Raw genomic sequence first — 19,886 nt, 5'->3', positions numbered from 1 at the left:
AGAAATGCTTTGTTCTTGAAATATGATATGATTATAATTTATAATATATACATCTTAATTAAAACAATTGCACATACGGGTAATGTGTGTGTATATATATGTCCAAATGGTTAAATCATATATTTAGAAGTAGAATGGGCCTCAATTAGAAAAAAAGCCAAAACAATAAGCCCGCGTGCTACTAAGATACCTGCAAAAAGGAGCGTTGATAAAGGGTTTTTCTGCGTTAGCGCACCGATTCAAATCCGTCGCAACTCGGAGTGGTAGAAAAATAATATGCGAATATAGTGAAAATAAGTGTGTATATTGTATATTAGACCACACCAGGTGATTTTTTATCGTTGATACATATACACCAATATAAGTGTGTATGTGTATATAAATGGTAAGATCTACCGGATGTATTTCACCCGATGTAGTATAGAATAGACCCCATATTTCAACGACCATTCTCTTACCCGACATATTAAAAATATAGAAAGTCACTAAAATACAATTAACTAAGAACGATAAACGGCAAAATTAAAAAAAAAATACAATTAATGCTTTTTTGGATTTATAAAATGACAAATAAGCTGGAAAAAAAATTCCCAAAATCACAAACAATTCTTATTCTTCGTTTGTGGAAGGTTCGCAAATTTTTTTATTTTTTTTTTATTTTTAATTTTGACTAAGAATTGTTATTGCATTCAGTGTTGAATATATATTTTTTTTTTCTTCCCAAAGTGATCATATAATTATATAAATAAGCATTATATTAATGGACCTTGCTAAATGACCAGAATCTGGTCAGCCAGAATTTAATTTTTTTTCTTATTCTTTTATTTATTTACCTTTATGTCCTTAATGATGATTTTGGCTCCATTTATTTATCTTCCTAATTTCCTTTCTAACATAACCTTTCTCATTCTCACGATAGATAAAAACCCAATCATTATATCATATTATTATTATTATTATTATTATTATTATTATTATTATTATTATTATTAATTAGAATAAAGTAATCTGATTGACGTTATTGATCATTGTAAATTATAATCCGATTGAATACTTTGAAACTATGAATCCTAGTAATTATAATAGGAGAGATAAACAAAAAAGTTAAGTTCAAATTGGAATTAGTTATTATTATAGTTGAAGGGCATATTAGTAATTAGATATAATAAAATTTTCTATATTTACAAAACTACCCATTTTGGCCGGCCAGATTCTGGCCGGGTAGCTTTACCGTATATTAATATAATATTAAAAAAAAATCGTATTTATTTATTTATTGAACTCTGAAATTTCTGCTGCCCACCAAAAACTGGGGAAGTGTGGTGTTGGATTGCGAAGTCACGTGCTGCTCTGTTTTTCAAGAACTCAATTATTTTTCTCTGCACTATTAATTATAATTTATAAGTTTATACTATTGTTGATTTTTTATCTGCAGGCAATATCTTGGGAAAGAATGGAAAATTCCCTATTTAATTATCTTTTTGTAATATTAAAAAAATGGAAAGTGATGTTTTGTTATTAAGAGATGATTGATATATTATTTTATTTATTTTTTTTCCAAATATGTATATTTTTTTTAAATATTTTATAAGGTTGTACTCCTTCCTTCCCTTAATATTTGACGTTTTAGGATTTTTCACACAAAATGAAGAATCTCATTAATTATTCTTTAATTGGATAGAAATACCCCAGATTACCCTTTCCTCTCTCCAAATAATTATTCATTAATTCCATAGGTACCTAGAAGCTACCTAGAAGCTGAAGAGTTAGAGCAATTAACAGTAAGGGCGAAAATGGAAAGGAAAATATAAATTTGCTTTGGAATTTTAAAACGTCAAATAAATTGGAAAAAAAATTCATGGCCAAAACGTCAAATATAAAGGGAATGAGGGAGTAATTTGTTATTTTAAAACTATGATATTAAAATAATTTCGTCAGTTGAATATTTTTCTTTTATTTTCGAATGGTATTTTTATTCCAAATTCCAAAGATATTTCCCATTTCTCTCTACTAGGTTTTTTTATATATATTTTTTTTTAATATAAATGTGTTTTTATTATATCTAATTTTTCCAATCCGGTCTTAATTTTCAAAAATTATATCTTTTTTCCTGAAAATTACACTTATAATATCAATGTCAATAATTCCAAATTCCAATTTCCGCCGATTCCGATCCAAAAAGTTCCGATTTTCGAATAACTTTTTTCATTCCGACTTCCAAAATTCCGATTTCCGAATTTTTCCGATTTTTTTGGATTGGAATTGGAATTGTATAAAATAAATTTGGAATTTTCGATTGCCGTTCCGATTTGATTTCCGAAATTAATTCCGAAAAATTCCATTTTTTTCCGAAAATATACCTATAAATAATAAATATTATATAATATTTATTTTTCCTAAAAATACATCTATAATTTTTTTTTTTGGATTTTGACATAATGAATTGTTGTTAGAAGTTTTATTAGATATTATGTTGTGTTTTATTTTTATTTATTTTTTGAACTGAAATTTAGTAGTTATTAGTTCTTATTTTTGGAAAATTATGAACATTTTAGAAAAAAATCGCGAAGTTTTGAAATTTTTAAGCTTATGTGATTTCCGATTTTTTTCCAAAATTCCGAAATTTCCGGGCCTTTTGGAATTGGAATGCATTTTTAGATTCCGAAAATTTTAGAATTGGAATTGGAATCAATTTTGTACTTCGAAACTTTTTGGAAATTTTTCGAAAAGGCTAATTCCGATTCGATCCATCCGACTTTCACCCCTAGTCAATATGTATTTTTATTATAGATGACTAGACAATGGAAATTCCGAATTTCGCCAATCACAATACGATTTTTTATATATACATTAATAAGTTTTTTCATTCGAATTTCTTAAAACCGCCCACAAATTTTCCTATTTTTGAACATAATTTAAATCCCCAACAAAATTTATAAAACATTTAATTCCATCTGACATTAATAAAAAAGAATATCTGGACACTTGAAAAATTTATCACGTGTCGACACGTTTCATACATATAATTTGGCTCATTTCAACATTTTATACATTTACGGTAACTTACACTTATCTCCCCAAGCTTAGGCTAAACTACACTTAGAACCCCGCATGTCAAAAAACATTACATATACACCCCTCTGGTCGACAAGGTGGGCCCGAGCTCACGCGAAAAACAAGCGGGCCTTAAGGGCCCTGTCTTGTAACTTGAGAACACATTAAATTGGACCCAATTTGGGCTTGTTGTGGGACCCACTCACTTCACTAAATAGTGCTTATCATCTTCAACTGACACGTGTCAGCTCCTAGGCTAGATTGGGAATATAGAGAAGTTGGAACGGAAATTTTATTTTTCGCTGGTTCCGTCCGAACGATTTTGGATTATCTTTTTTTCATTCCGAAATTCTGATTTCCGAAATTTCTGATCGTTGTGGATTAAAATTGGAATTATGTGGAAAAAAAATAGGGATTTCCAATTTCTAATCTGATTTAATTTTGAAAAATTCTAATTTTTTTTCCAAAAAATACAACTATAAATAATATATTATATAATTTCTTTTTTCTGAAATAGTAACTTGATTTTATTTTAGGATTCAGGCATATGGAATTGTTGTTAGAAATTTACTAGATATTATGGTGTAGTTTATTTTTATTTATTTGTTTTAAACTAAAATTTAGTAGTTATTAATTTTACTTATCGATGGGGATGTTATTATTTTTGAAAAAAATGATTTTTTTAGAAAAAATCAACTAAGTTTTGAAATTTTAAAACTTATCCGATTTCCGAATTTTTTTCAAAATTCCGAAATTTCTGAGCCTCTTGGAATTGGAAAGAATTTTTAAATTTCGAAATTTTTGAAGTTGGAATTGAAATTGATTTGGTAATTCCAAACTTTTTGGAAATTATCCGAAAAGGCTAATTTCGAATAACGATCGATCAATCCGACTTTCACCCCTACGTGTAAATGTTACACATGTTGACCCTATAAAAAAAATTCAAGCAATGCGTTTATTTGCCGTTTTAGGCAAATGCATAAATATGCAGAAAATTAATATATGTGAATAGATTTTACGGTCTCTCTAAAAAAAATTAAAAAGAAAATATATATTTTACGTAACACCTAATAAAATACTTCATTGTTCCTTTTTTTTTTTGGAATACTTTGCGCGAGAAAAAATACAAATAAATACACTTTAATTTTATATTCCCTTCTTTGTTTTTCTTGTTTAAATTCTTGTTTTCTAATACCTTTAAAGAATTATTTAAATTTGCAATATATGAAAATAATGGATGAGAAGAAAATAAAATAATTGATTAATTTGGCTTGACCGGGGTTGAAAAGTTGAAGTCAAATTTCAGAGGTTAAACGATTGCAATATATTTATTTCGACGCATGAATCATCAACAAATCAGAGTGGCGCAGCGGAAGCGTGGTGGGCCCATAACCCACAGGTCCCAGGATCGAAACCTGGCTCTGATATAATTTTTTTGTTTTTTTTTTTTTTTTAAATTATTTTTGTGTTTAGTTCCTTGAAATAAACATTTTGGAAATACCCTATTTATTACCGGATTTTAATGATTTTAAACTTAATAATCTAGTAATCCACCAGTTAAGTCAACTTAATCCAATCAAAATCCAAATTAATCCGACATAACCAACTGCAAAGCCAAAACTATACACAAAATTCATTACTCCAAAGTACTACAAACCATAACCTGAGAATCTGGATTCAACACCATCTAAATACTCGAATTAAAAAAAGAAAAAAAAAAAAAAAAAAAAAAAAGAAAACCCGAAAGATGAGTTCGTCACAACAACTAAATCAGGCAGATGCACAAATGGCTCCTGCAAAAAACACAATGCAATTGTGAGCAAAAATCAATTTAGATACGATTTCAATACTTAGTCGTTGCAAATGTGATACGATTCTTGTTTTAAAATGATTAATCGGTTAACAATACTAAAAAAACCCATTAAAATATACGAGAATGCATTTGGATTAACAGAAAACGGGGAAACGTGTAATGAGTGGAAACCTGATGAACGGGATGTGCAGCAAAACTTTTCTTCGTCCACATGCTTCACATCAAGACCAATGAACCAAGATCCAATGCTGACATCATCATGGGCATACGTACGAAGGACCAATCTGCAAGATAATTATATATAAAAAAAAATTAAGAATCATTTTATTCGATTGAGGCAGATGTAGAGACGTAAAATTGACTAAGGAAGTAATGTCGCGAAAATAATATTTACCTGTTGATTGAAATAAACTGAGCCAGTGCTTGTGATATAGCAAATATCTCACCCGAAGCGTGCTGAAAGTATCTATTTAGGGAGAAAAGTTCGATTTCAGTTCGATAAATAACCGAAGAAAAAGAAAAGAAAAAAACGAACGAAACTCTATAGTTACTTGCAATTAATGATTCCTGTCACATGGATATGCATGCATTCATAATTTGACTCATTTCAAAAGTTCTATTTTTAATCGAGTTCCTACTACTCCGATACGAAAAACAAAGAAACAAATCCACAAACGCAAAGTAATCATCTATAACTTACGACTTCCCATCTCCAAATTTCCACCAATCAGGTTCGTACCACTTGTCTTTCCTGCAGATCCAGAAAAAGAATAAAAAATAATAATAATTCATAACTAAATCCTTAAAAAATAAACCTCAACTAGCTTCTGAATAACTCACGGTTGAGAGAAAACTTCTCCCGACTTCATACAACCAATGTAGACACGAGGCTTGTCCAAGCTACTTCCAAGCACAGATCCAAGAGCATCTGCAAACGAGGAAGCCCGTTGCATCTATATATAGTAAGTAATATAAATAAACGAGAAAACCTTAAACATCGACGCATTAAGGAACCACGTACCGATATTAACATATACATCATCACTAAGCTTAGTATAAAAAGCAGCATCCCAGTTCTCCACGGCGTGAATGAGGAACAATTTCGTCTTCTTTGCTCTCTCTTCAATTGTCTCCACGTGATTTTCCTGTCAATGATAAAAAAAAATGATTCCAAATTTCGACAAATTTGTAATAAATAATTTCATCGACTCATAGACCACGTATGCCACGTAGTAACACGTGGGAAAAATGTATGTACAGATGTCGGATGAAAAACGACACGTGCAAATGCACATACAGACATATTTTACGGAATCTTTTTATTACAAAATATTTTACGAATTTTTCTTCATCGATTGCAAGAAATTAAAAACCCCAATTAAACTTAGCCGTTCGAAACTCAAAAAAATAAAAAAAAAAAACATACAAGAATTACGAAGTCGTTCGTCTGCCTATTTTCACTGTCGATCTCTCTATCCGAACTGTCGCCTTTATTCGCACTGCATTAATGTGGAAAATCAGTCGAAACAATTCGTCTCTAAAGAAATAATTCTTCAATCAGTTTCCATAACACCAATGTGTAATAAACCTTTTCCCTATTACAAATCGTACGACAATCCCTTTTTCTTCCTCGAGTTTCTTCAGAGCATCACCTACATTAATTAAACTCTTGATTAATTAAGCAAAACTGTAAAAAAATAGTGTTCCTAATTCGATAATTACGTACCGGTGGGCATCCATGCCTTACGAATAGCGTCTCGGTTATTCTTGCGTCCAAACATAGTGAGTATACCTATGACAACCAATAGTTTTTTCTTTGCGGGCCCACCGTCTTCCGAGAGATGCTTAGGCGTAAATCCTTCTTGCTTAGCCTTTTCAAGATCGATGTGAAGTGCGTCTAGTTTCTTCTGGCGTTCCCTAATTAAATAAAATAGAATATATGCAGATCTAAATTGATATTCAATGAACCACAAAGCGAAAACACACACACACACACACACGCACACACTCACACTCACACACACACATTCGCACACACTCACACACACACACGCACTGGCACAGGCACTGGCACTCACTCCCACACACACATTCGCACTCACGCACACATACACACACACACACCACTACGGGGAGTTAGATGCTACGCCTGTTGGATTTGAACCGTAGATTTGATTAAATAACTACCCACTAAGGACACATACACATGCGTGTATGAGTGATTATGCCTAAATCTACGGTTCAAATTCACCCAACGTAAATAACCAGATGTATTCCACGCATTATACCTGCAAGTAATGATTTTCAATGTGTCGTCGACTGAAATGGAAGATTTCCCCTGGCATACAAAGATACAACAGTAATGTCAATTTAAATTAAAATTAAACCTAACATTTTCCCCTTTCTGCTTCTTCTTCTTCGTCATCTTAATACATTTACACAGCAACTGCTAATAAGCTCGAATTCAGCTGAGAAACAATTTAAATAAAAAAAAAAATCGGAAATTAATAGGAAATGAATTATACCTGGCCGGTTCTCTTATCAAGCTCGTTAATTAAGTAAACTCTGTTCCCTGCGTCTTGCCACAATCTGCACGAATTCATTCATCAAAATCGTTTTTCTTAAAATAAATTCAAAAAAAAATAAAAAAAATTGAGAGTTGAATGTACCGGCCGGCAACGTAAAAGGAAGCCATGGTAGCAAACATTGAGAGCATCAGGAACGAAATCCGGTTCTCGAATCTCGACGCCGACGACGGGCGGTGATTCGATCCCCGGCTACCCATCGCCGCCTGCTTTTACGACGTCGTTTAACGGAGCTATATTTTGTAATCTACATTTATTTATATATATTAAAAAAAAAAAGTAGATTTGTTTTGTTAGGTGAATTTTGTAGTGAGATAGACTCTTTTTTAACACACGGTAAAAATGAATTGGTGGATTATGAGTTGTTAATGAAATTGATTTATTGTGGGTTTACGCAAATATTACTGCTATTAGTGGATTTCACTGCGATGAAAATTGCTATTTAACTCTTTTTTGGATGAAAAGAAGAGGCGCCCTTTTTCTGTTTATATATATTTCTACATAAATTGACCAAAATGCCCTCAAGGGGTGGATCATTTCCTATATTTTTTCCCCTTTTAATGTAGCCTAAATGGCCCATTAAAAAATATAGTGTAAATTACGGTCATCCTCTAAGTTAAGGTTAAATTACGAAAGAACCTCTCATGTTTGGGTAATTATAATTTTTCGATCAACTATGAATCTTCTTACACGTCTATCATTGTAGTGTCAAATCTAGTAGAATCTTCTAGATTACGTGGAATATTCTCCAGTTTATACTTGTTTTACGTCATTTGAGCTCCACATTTTGAAATAAATTGATCATTAGATGTGTCTCTTGGCTTGTAAATATCATATTGTGATTCATTTGCACAAAATAAGTACAAATTAGAGAACATTCCACAAAATCTAGAAGATTCTGTTGAATTTGACACCATGAGAGTGCACGTGTAAGAAGATTCATAGTTTAGGGGTGGTTGTAATTACCCAACTATGAGGGGTTTTTCGTAATTTGACATTACTTCAAATGATGGCTATAATTTGCCAACCCAGTGTCCTCCGATGAAACCGAAAACCTAGAGATAACAACCCAATCAATGTCCTCCGATGAAACCGAATTCCCAGAGAGCATGCTTAAAAGAGTGTCGGATAAATTTTAGCATTCCAACGATCAAGTTAGTTGGAGTAAAGGAAATAATACGAAAAGAAAGTAGACAATATGTAAAATGAATGTGTCTATGTAATCTCAACCTTCTCTCGATACCACAATATTGGTCACAATATAGTATTTATATTTGCTCCAGAAGTGAGGTCGTAGGACTCACAATTCACCATCACTGGGGGTGCATGTGTGAGTGATGTGACCCTCGATGTCAGGATTATTTCCTCGAGGATAGGTTGAGCAATGGACTACGAGCTGATCAGCATAATTAGTTTCGTGTGGGTTTGACGATCGGGCCTGCATTTACGTCGCTCATATTCGCATTATAAGTGGGCGTTTTATAAGTCCTTGCCATGAGGCAGACTTTTTGCCTACATTCTTGACTTTGGGCCAGGAAGCGTCTCACGCTATCAATCCTTGCCCACCCGGAGTAGTGATAGGTTACCTGAAGAAAGTAAAGTAAATATGCTTATGACCTTTACTTCGATTATTTCTATGGCCCGTTTATCCGGAACAGGGCAATTGAATCCGTATCAATACTAAACTTTGAAGAGTTCTTTATTTTTGATCGAATTATGCTCTGTATCTGATAAGCAAATGTTCCTAACAATTAATAATATACTACTATGATGAATAATAGTAGTTTATACGGCTGTTTTGCCCTGGAAAGCCCACAACAACGAAATCATAAATAAAGCTTAGACCCACTTCTATTTGGCTTATTAAGCTAACCAATAGCTCATATAATGTAGTCTGGAAAGCGGATGTGACTAGGAAAATACGGAAAGCCTGCAAAGTGTTACGAACTATGGAGAGACCTACTTGACATCCAAAAGAAGAGGTGATCACACTTGCGAACCCTTCCGGTTTGAATCGATCGACTCTTAAAGGACGGGATGGGGAGTAATCACAACATGCCCCCGTGTGATTATGACCAGAGCCAGAAAGGGAACCCACCAGCCCACTCATGAGGCATCAGGCATGTATAAATACAACCTCCAAGACCAAGGAATAACACGACTGATACCGTAAATAATTAAGCACTCTACTCTATTCTATACGCGTAATTTTCCCCACGATTTCTCCTAATTTGACCGTCGGAGTGCTAATGTCGGGACATACTTCCTCGGCACTCTCACTCTAGGATTACGTGGGCTTTTTCTTTGGACTTCCTTCGTCTAAAACCCACACCTTTCCCTTTTTTTCTATTATTAGCCAAACATACCACATCAATAGTAAAGTCATATAACATCAATGTTAGAGAATAAGATGTGGTGAGACTTGATGCTTCTTGTTTTTTAAGTGTTCGGTATTTATTAAAATGTTCGATACCGAATATGAATCACGATGCAATACGATTTCTTTGGAAACGATATAATCCGACATATGTATCGATTGTAATCAAATATCGGGCTCAATATCGCGATACGATACGATATTTATGATATTTGTTTTGGGGGTGATTTGTCAATTTTTCTCACATTTAGAGATGATTTCTGCGATTTCAGCACATTTTTTGTTAATAACAATTGTGTGTTTTTTTATTTTTATTTTTCCAGTTAAGGGAAAACCAAAAAAAAAAAATTCAGATAAATTTTATTGTTCTCCCAATCAATAAAAAAAAAAAAAATTGTTCAACATAACATAAAACAAAATCAATTCACATTAGCAAAGGTAATAAAACCAACAATATCATTTTTAAAAACTATTATTGTTGTCCTAATTAACAATTTAATGTTAAAACTTTAATTTAGATCTATTCTAAATGAACAGTTTGATTTTTAAAACACTAAGTTTTACATGTTTATTGTATTTTTATTATATAATATATATTCTATACTATTTTCAATAATTAATCAAATATCTTACGATACGATACAATAAAGGGAAAAGTACAGTATAAGAAGAAAACCGATACAACAATATTTTCCGATACAATAACAATGATTATATATATATATATATATATATATATATATATATATATATATATATATATATATATATATTAGGTCCCTAAAATGAATAAAAATTTTTTTACTCCTTCTAAGCAACAACATATGCTAATCATACTCTATTTTTTATTATTTTATGAGGGTATCTTTTTGACTTTATTTTATTATTATTTTAATAATCTAAATTTATAACCCCACAATTCATTTGTCTATAACATAGATAATACATTTTTCATTTAGCCACTAACCAAACATGCCCCAATTCTATTACAGAAACGACGACGTTTGCAGGGCACATAGAGATTATCGTCCTCAAATAAAGACAACCCCTCGTTGGTAGCTCAAGTCACCACCCTTTCACTCCCTCGACGAGTCCGCCACCCTAACCCCATGGGCTTTTTATTTAACAATACTATAACCACTCATGCTAAATGACTTTTATACCCACCACAATCCCATCATTTAAACATTTACATAAATAAATAAATATATATATTTATAGGTGGAAATCGATTCTATCGTAATTGTTACTTTCGAAAAAAATAAGTAATTCGTAAATGAAAAACAAAGTCTAATTTTACATTCGAAAATATTGGAAATCGAAATTTTGTAATTTTGAAATGAAAATATTTATTCCAAAGTTTGAATTTTTGGGTCGAAATCGCTGAAAATCGGGAAATTCTAAATCATTTTATTCACATATAGCATAAAATACATCATAAATTGGTATTATAACTATAATTTGTAGAGTTAGTTTCGAATATTCAAATCATATCGGAAATTGAAATCTCATATGTATTCAGACTCAGATCCAAAATAAAAGTCGAAAACATCGAAAATCGAATTTTTAGAATTTAATATGAATAAGATTATTGAATCAAAATTAGAATATATATTTCCAATTAAAAAGTAAACTAAATGATTTATTTGACCATATATAATTGCTTTTTGCGGTTTGAAAATTGCTATTTGCGGTTTTTGACAAAACCCCCGAAAAAAACATTTTATTTCACTAAAACCCCAAAACTTTCCAAAAAAATCCAAAACCCCCCCCAAAACGCCTAAAAGCCCAACTTGGGCGCCCATTAATGCAGTGCACGCCCAAGTTGGGCGTGCAAGCTGCATTTGGGCGCCCGAGTTGGGCGTCCAGTGCAAAATTTCTTTTTTTTTTTTTTTTTTTTTTTTTTTTTTTTTAAATTGTCGAACGCCCAAGATGGGCGCCCAAGGCGTGTACGAACGCCCAGAACGGGCGTTCGTACACGCCTTGGGCGCCTATCTTGGGCGTTCGACCATTTTTTTGCGGAAAAAAAAGCCCTACAAATCGATTTGTAGGGCTTTTTAACATGAAATTGGTTCCGTAATCGACCTACCCAATGCATATTACACATAAAAGAGTCGAAATTACGTCAAAAAATCGAAGCCCAACCCTTCTTCAAGCTTGATTTCGAATTTTCGAATTTTTTGTTCTTTTTTTTTTTTGCTATTTGCAGTTTTGGGGGGTTTTTTGATATTTTTAAAAGTTTTGGGGGTTTTTGTTAGAAACCGCGAATAGCAATTTTGTGACCGCAAATAGCATTTTCTATTATTTTATCCCCAATAATACAAAATTAACGTGGAAGGGTATTCTCGTCATTTCAAGTGGCCAACGACGATCCAAGTTTGGTATTATATATCTAAAACTTCACCACTGTAACTCTCCCCTGAAACCCTTACACTCTGCAAAATTCAAGATCGGATTTTTAAGGTAGCACAGCGCAGCAGGAAAAATCAACAATGGAGTCCGCCGCGCTATCCCAAATCGGCCTCGCCGGGCTCGCCGTGATGGGCCAAAACCTCGCCCTCAACATCGCCGAGAAAGGGTTCCCAATCTCCGTCTACAACCGCACAATCTCCAAAGTCGACGAAACCCTAGATCGGGCCCACCGTGAAGGCCAGCTCCCACTCACCGGCCACTACAACCCCAAAGACTTCGTCCTCTCGATCAAGAAGCCCCGCTCAATCATCATCCTCGTCAAGGCCGGCGCCCCCGTCGACCAGACCATCGCCGCCCTCTCCGCCCACATGGAGCCCGGCGACACCATCATCGACGGCGGCAACGAGTGGTACGAGAACACCGAGCGCCGCATCGTCGACGCCTCCGCCAACGGCCTCCTCTACCTCGGGATGGGCGTCTCCGGCGGCGAGGACGGCGCCCGTAACGGACCCTCCCTCATGCCCGGCGGCTCCCACCGCGCCTACCTCAACATCCACGGCATCCTCGACAAGGTCGCCGCCCAGGTGGACGACGGCCCCTGCGTCACCTACATCGGCGAAGGAGGGTCCGGCAATTTCGTCAAAATGGTGCACAACGGAATCGAGTACGGCGATATGCAGCTGATTTCGGAAGCCTACGATGTGTTGAAAAACGTTGGGGGCTTGAGCAACGATGAGCTGGCAGAGATTTTCGAGGAGTGGAACCGCGGCGAACTCGAGAGTTTCTTGATCGAGATCACGACCGATATTTTCAAGGTGAAAGATCTCGAAACGGGCAACGGGCATTTAGTGGACAAAATCCTGGACAAAACCGGGATGAAGGGTACCGGAAAATGGACCGTGCAGCAAGCGGCCGAGCTCTCAATCGCCGCCCCCACGATCGCCGCCTCACTGGACAGTCGGTACATGAGCGGCTTGAAGGAGGAGAGAGAAGCTGCATCAGAGATTTTCAAGAACGAAGGGTTGAAAGAGGAGATCGAAAATGTGGGCGACGTGGACAAGAAAAGATTGATCGACGATGTTAGGCAAGCGCTCTACGCGTCGAAAATTTGCAGCTACGCACAAGGGATGAACTTGTTGAGGGCAAAGAGTATGGAGAAGGGTTGGGGTTTGAATTTGGGGGAGTTGGCTAGGATTTGGAAAGGAGGTTGTATTATCCGGGCGGTTTTCTTGGATAGGATTAAGCAGGCTTATCAGAGGAATCCGGGATTGGCTAACTTGTTGGTCGACCCCGAATTCGCTCGGGAAATGGTGCAGAGGCAATCGGCATGGAGGAGAGTTGTCGGGGTGGCTATACAGAAGGGGGTTAGCGTACCCGGAATGTCTGCGAGTTTGCAGTATTTCGATACGTACAGGCGCGGGAGACTCCCTGCGAATCTTGTGCAGGCGCAGAGGGACTATTTCGGTGCGCATACCTACGAGAGAATTGATCTGCCGGGGGCGTACCATACAGAGTGGTCCAAGCTTGCTAGAAATGCCAAACTGTAGGTGGGGAGTGCTATTTATGTATCGAGATGGTATGATTTGGTTATTTCTTATTGTTTTGAGTTTCGGTTATTTTCTTGAAGGGTTTTTAATTTGAAATTTGAGTTGATGAGGATTTCGTTGTTCGAAAAAAGAAATTACTTTTGTAGGGGTTCTGCATTGTTTGTGTATGCAGTTAAATAAGATGGGAATGCCTTTTCGAACGATATTATTCTATACGGGCTGTCCTTTGTGATCTGTTTGGCATTCTATGATGTTTATGTTTTAGCCTTTTATTGTCATGTTGATTGATGCTCATGTCTATACTGGTTTCGAATTACGGTTTCGAATTACGAGTGTTGTATCATTTATATACTTAGGACAGTACGAAAAATATACTTTCATTCGGTCCCATATATATTTTTCATTGACCACTTTGCTGCAAGAAACACCTTGCTCCCATTAGGAACCTGAAGTTTCAGCTGATATTAACTATAACTGCATACATGTTATTGTTGATCGGCATACGTCCGATGTAAATCTTGATGCCATGTTCTAAGAACAAGAAAGAATGCAGTTCTTCTCTTCTCCAAACACGAAATTTTGTCGATTTAGAAACTTTTTTTACGGGTCTTGTGTTTTCTGAATGTATTCACTAGTTCTCTTTTGGGACCGGTTATTGAGTTATGGGTGCGTTCGGCAATTGCATAAAAACCATATTCATTTTCTTCAACTTATATGAAACAAAATAAAAAAAAAAGCAGCAAAACTATCCAACAAAAGTTGGACATAAGAAACATGCGGAAATATCAAACACATCGATAGATAGATCGATAAGTATGTACATAGTTCCTTGAGTATTTGATAGTCAAGAAAAGAACTTGCTTGGCCCCTCAACTAATACAAACATTATAGCCATTCGACTTTAGTTCCACTACTCTAATAATTCCGCCATTTGAAAAGCTACACACGAAACACATTTTCTTCGAGAATTCATTTCATTTCTTGATGGTCAGCTCAGCCCTCAAATGGAGAACACCGTTAATGAAGTAAGGGCTATCATCGGCTATAAACGCGGTCCATGGTGTACCAAACAGATTACGGTACCCAACAGCCTTCCCTCCAGTGAACGTGTAGTTCCCTTTATACTTGCTCACAAAATCCTCAGAAGGGCTAGTCCTCGAAGCAAATTCATAGTCGACCGTAAAAGCAACCGAACCCTTCTCTTGCATACCCAGAAACATCCCGAAACAATGAAACGAACTCTGCTGATCCATATTACAATGACCCGAAAGGAAAAAACCCTGCCCGCCCAAATGGAAAGCCTGCGAGTAGACCCTACCCGCAGGAAACAGCTGCACACACTCCTCCCTTTTCAAATCAAGATAAACGACGCACTGCTGACGTGGCGAATCGAATTCAACCACTTTAACAGGCCGGTATTTGTAGGCCCGCTCCACGAAGCGACGGAAGGAGGCTTTGGTCTCCTCCGCGACGAGGGAACGCTGGCGGTAGGGCGCTTCTGCCTTGAAGAAGAGAGCGTCCATAACTACTTTGGAAGCAAGTTCTTGATCTATGTCAGTGCAAGTTAGCACCTTTTTCAGCTTTCTGCATGTCATGCACGGAAAACGAACGAAACGGAGCAGGCGGTTGCTTAGTATCTCTTTTCTTTCTTCGAGTTTTGGGTAATGCACGCGGGCCCACTTGAGGACGAAATCGTAAACGGCATCTTCCGAAGCTACCTGCAAGTCGTCACTGTATAGAACTGCTTCGATTCCGGCTAAAGGCAAGTTCAACACCTCTTCTTGAAATCTATGAAAGGAGTTTAAAAGATCATTAGCTAATCTATACAAGGAAGAAAAACAAAATTTTCTTTCTTCACTCTTATAAGTTTATACCAATAGATAAACATAAGTACTCACTTGCTTATATCCTTGAAGCGTGCAGCAAGGAACTGCTTGGCGGCGTCTGTGAGTGGCTGAACTGTATCGGCCATTAAAATAGTCGAAGGAAGATCCAAATAAAGCAACGCTGATTCACACGTCATTGGTAAGTTGCGTAATAATCGGCTACAGTACCTCATGCATGAGGCAACCTCAAATTTGTCAGCAGCCATTAACACGTCCAGTAAAGCAGTCGGTGTAGTTCTGGGTAAAGTATTGCTGTACATAAAGTTCAGCAAATCCAAGAGAGCAGCTTCCTCTGTTCACCAAAGTTGGGAAACAAACTATTATCAGTTGAATCTTTTCATTCAAATAAGCAATCATATGTATATATGTTATACATATAATAATATATATAAAGCTAAGCATTCATGTATAAGGCACATTTCTCTATGACGATGATTTCATAACATGTAAAAAGCAGAAGAAAAATACTTGTAAATGCCATGTCTAAGAGCCCTTGTAAAAATAAAGCAATTTACGAACAAAAAAATACAGAAAACACTTCGGTAAAAAGAATAGTGATATTCAAAACGTACTAAAAAGAATAATTGATATTTGGCAAAATTTTGACCCCCCCAAAAAAAAGAAAAACCAGCACTATCATGTTTACCTGAGGCTTGGATCCGTAGGGTTACATGTCGCTGCTCTGACTCTCTCATACCATTTGAGAACAACTTCAAAACAAATGAAACATTGGAATACAAATCAATATAGTGGTAAATTGGCAATAGAAGCAAAAAAATTACATTTAAGACGGCATACCTTGTAGAAAAACGGACTCTTTGCTGCCAAAATTGGAGAGCTGATGTGTATAGTCTTAACTTGAACTGTCAAATAGTCCATGCTAGAGGATGCTTCATTTCTTTGGGCAGCTTCATGACCTATAACATTTTCAAATTAACATTTCTAGTTCTAGAATCATGAACCCAAAAATCAAACTCTCAAATGTAAAGTAATACATTAAAGCCTCGTTTAGTAGGGATTTATAAGATTCATTCGATTGTTTGGAATTACATTGTCCGTGATAATATAACATGTGATTATCTTATAAATCGTAGAAATCTTGTATTGGGTAATATCCTTCATAGGAATGTGTAATAATAGGGGTTGAGTTTGCACTAAAATAGGGTTTGATAAATTCGGATTATATTGTCTATCGTGTCCTATCGCCTTAAATGGGATAGATTGGATAGGATACGCATCCATCTATTCTTTTGCTATTCGAAGGTTCTAGATGAAGACTGATTACTTTTTCGAGCTTGTTACATTAAATAATCTTTAAGGAGCAATACAAGATTAGACCCTTAATAAAGCCACTCTAAGCACAGTTATACTAAACTTACCAGATTGATCTGTTGCGATTTCTCCACCTACGGGTAACTCCTCAACCATCGCAACAACTTCTTCTTGATTTTCGTAAGTAACACCATCTTCCAAATCAGGCATATTGCCATTCAAAATCTGCTCTTCACGTTGATCCGCCAGTTCTGCAAAGTTAAAAAAAAATGTAAACGAAATTGGCATACAGCTCGTGTCCATAGGAGTGACAATTGATCAGACTTAAAATAATTTCATGTTAAATTAGCAACAAAATGTAAATTAGATTTTACAAACAAACCTAAAACCAAAAATTGGTAGTTTAAATTATTTAATTTAATTTTTTAAAACCCATATCCCAATCCCCTGTCGAGACCAGAGCCACAAAATCACGAACCCTAACTAATTCCCATCAAAACGAAATCAAGCAGAAACCCCCCAAAACAAATTTAAACCTAAAACCACAAAAAAAAAACACAGAACAACAAAAAATTAAAACAAATGGACAAATATAAAACCTCATTTTCACAATAATTTATCCACAAATAAAACTCATACCAACAGCATTTGTGAGCTGGTCGTCGCGGCGGCGCTTCCTATTACGCGCCCAATCGGCGAGGCTGTCATCCGCGTCGGGTTTGGATCCGGGCAAGTCGGGTAGGATCTCGATCCGCAGAAGCCTATCCGAGAAATTGACGTCGTTGAAAGCAAACCCAAAGTCCGATGAAGATACGGGTGAGCCCGTATCCGGCGAGGTATCCGACTCCATTGAAATCGTTCTTGGATTCAAACAAACTCCAATTTTCCCCCCAATTTATATATATATATATATATATATATATCGTTTGATTATAACAAGGGTTTCGTAAGGAAGGGGAGAAGATTACAAGGGAGAAGAAGTAACGGAAAGTTTTCTTTTTTTTTTTTGTGGAGAAAGGGGAAATTCGGATTTGGGGTTTTATCTTTTGATTGATATTTATTGAACTGTTTTCAGATCATTTCTATTTTTTCTGAAGATTTTTAATTTTAAATATTTGAATGAATCAAATGAATGAAATATATTAATATATATATATATATTTACCTTTTTTGGTTTTCGGGCCGGGCTGTATTTTTGTTTAGGGCTTTGCTACTTTAGGTGAATATTAGTTGGGATTATGATTGGATTAGTTTTGGATGCAAGTGCAACTAACATATATTTAACTACATAATTAGATAGCGAATACTAAATATAGTTAAATATATATAAATTTACGGTCGAGACCAACCAAATTCTATTAATTTAATGATATAGTTTTTTAACGTGTTGTTTTCAAATTGGGATCGAAAAATATTATTATTTAAACGAAATTATTGATTTATCGAGGTTCTACTGTATATATTAGTAACATGAAATCTTATATAGAAAAGTAATAATCGCTAGGACAATCTGAGAAACTTCACTGGCATTTTTGTAATTATTTTATAATTTTTTTATACTAATTTCATCTCCAATTTCCGACTCCTAATTTATAGCCTATTTTTCATAGCATATTTAGCAGATTGTTATTCAGTCATAATTCACTACTAATCCTTAAAACGAATTCTACCCCTAGATCTAGCTCTAACTTTTCAACCATTATCTCTTATTTCTGCAATTTCTTTCATTTATTAGTATAACTATTACATTACTGTCATCTATTAAATTGATCTTTTCTTTTTCAATTTTGAAATGATATTTCGTGGATCGTACGGAAAAAGAATACTAGTGTCAGCTAAATTTTAGATAACACCCTTTATTTTTATGTCCTAAGTTTTGCATTTTCAAAAATTTTGGAATATTTCCAAGCCTCAATTGGTTTTTTAAGATGAGAGGAAATTAAGTTTTATAATGTGTGATAATCTAATTTTGTAATTGAAATAGAAAGAGTTCAATCTACAATTTGTTATTTTATAAATGAAAACAAACAACTTCATTCCACACGATAGTTGTGTGTCCAATTGTCCTTGAATTTAAATTCTCCAAGTATTTCCTTCTCGTGTCACATTTCTTATTGCTCATATATGAGTTGAGTTGTAACCACTTATAAACACATCAACAAAGATTAATTATGATTATTTTATTATAAAAATAAATTAAAAGTGAGATTAATTAACCTAAAGCGTAAGTATTTAGGTGGTGTTTGCAAATAATTATTTAAAAACAGAAGTTAGTGATTGTGAGTTAAACCAGTTTTAAGTGCTTATTTCTAAAAGTTGGGGATGTTTGCAATTATTCCAGAAAATGAACTTAAATAGAAAAAGCAGAGTTATGGGTGTTTTTAAAAAAAATAGTTTAAAGCATATTATTTTAAGCGAAGAAAAAACAAAAGTTGATTTTGCAAACACCTGAAAACAGATTATGAGCAAAAAAAACTCATAATCACTTTCAAAATGCTTTTGCAAACACCACCATATTTAATCACTCTTGAATACGCTCTGAATTTTTTTTAAGTTTGGGAGTTCATTTCGATGTCGATAGACGGTCATTTACTCTTCAACTACCCCAGACACGTGGAAGTAATTTTTCGGCTATCCTATCGGTTATATAACAACATGTCAACATCTATCTGAAATAGTTTTACGAAAAGAAAAAAAAACTTCTTGATTTTCATCACGAAATTGTTGTTACCAATAAATATATTTTGAAATTGAAGATAAATTGATGAAAAAAAAGTATAATTACCTTGAGAAAAAGAAAACAATGAAAAATAAAAAAAAAAACTTAAACACTAAAAGAAAAAGGTAATTACAATCAACTCCTGAGGTAAAGTATATTTACTAAAAAACTTCTTATATTTGAAAAATTACATCTGTACCCTGTAATTTGTAAATATCTTA

At 34.7% G+C, this 19,886-nt stretch overlaps 3 protein-coding genes and 1 non-coding gene across 4 annotated transcripts; 2 read left to right on the top strand and 2 right to left on the bottom strand.

Moving 5' to 3' along the window:
* Positions 1-4,409: 4,409 nt before the first annotated feature.
* TRNAM-CAU (transfer RNA methionine (anticodon CAU)) lies at positions 4,410-4,481 on the top strand. The gene has a single exon. It is a non-coding gene; the product is annotated as a tRNA-Met (tRNA).
* A 180-nt stretch (positions 4,482-4,661) lies between these two features.
* On the bottom strand, positions 4,662-7,911 carry LOC105955128 (hydroxyproline O-galactosyltransferase HPGT1). The gene is made up of 12 exons (XM_012978830.2): positions 7,537-7,911; positions 7,393-7,456; positions 7,156-7,205; positions 6,594-6,784; positions 6,456-6,519; positions 6,294-6,366; positions 5,889-6,012; positions 5,708-5,795; positions 5,568-5,618; positions 5,262-5,333; positions 5,039-5,151; positions 4,662-4,847 (listed from the first exon to the last, which is right to left on the bottom strand). Exons 1-12 carry the CDS (start codon positions 7,650-7,652, stop codon positions 4,825-4,827), a joined length of 1,029 nt encoding a protein of 342 aa, XP_012834284.1. The 5' UTR covers positions 7,653-7,911; the 3' UTR covers positions 4,662-4,824.
* Positions 7,912-12,208: 4,297 nt separating this feature from the next.
* LOC105955129 (6-phosphogluconate dehydrogenase, decarboxylating 3, chloroplastic-like) lies at positions 12,209-14,020 on the top strand. Its single transcript, XM_012978831.2, has one exon. It carries the CDS (start codon positions 12,322-12,324, stop codon positions 13,786-13,788), a length of 1,467 nt encoding a protein of 488 aa, XP_012834285.2. The 5' UTR covers positions 12,209-12,321; the 3' UTR covers positions 13,789-14,020.
* A 543-nt stretch (positions 14,021-14,563) lies between these two features.
* LOC105955130 (BTB/POZ domain-containing protein POB1) lies at positions 14,564-18,072 on the bottom strand. The gene is made up of 6 exons (XM_012978832.2): positions 17,586-18,072; positions 17,054-17,197; positions 16,473-16,591; positions 16,321-16,384; positions 15,687-15,966; positions 14,564-15,576 (listed from the first exon to the last, which is right to left on the bottom strand). The coding sequence occupies exons 1-6, from the start codon at positions 17,794-17,796 to the stop codon at positions 14,763-14,765; spliced, it is 1,632 nt and encodes a 543-aa protein (XP_012834286.1). The 5' UTR covers positions 17,797-18,072; the 3' UTR covers positions 14,564-14,762.
* Positions 18,073-19,886: the final 1,814 nt, after the last annotated feature.

The sequence above is a fragment of the Erythranthe guttata genome, chromosome 5, assembly GCF_056151865.1.
Source record: "Erythranthe guttata isolate IM_541 chromosome 5, IM_541, whole genome shotgun sequence".
NCBI lineage: Eukaryota > Viridiplantae > Streptophyta > Magnoliopsida > Lamiales > Phrymaceae > Erythranthe > Erythranthe guttata.
Note: the sequence above shows the minus strand (reverse complement) of the source record. Positions and strands in the feature narration are given on the sequence as shown.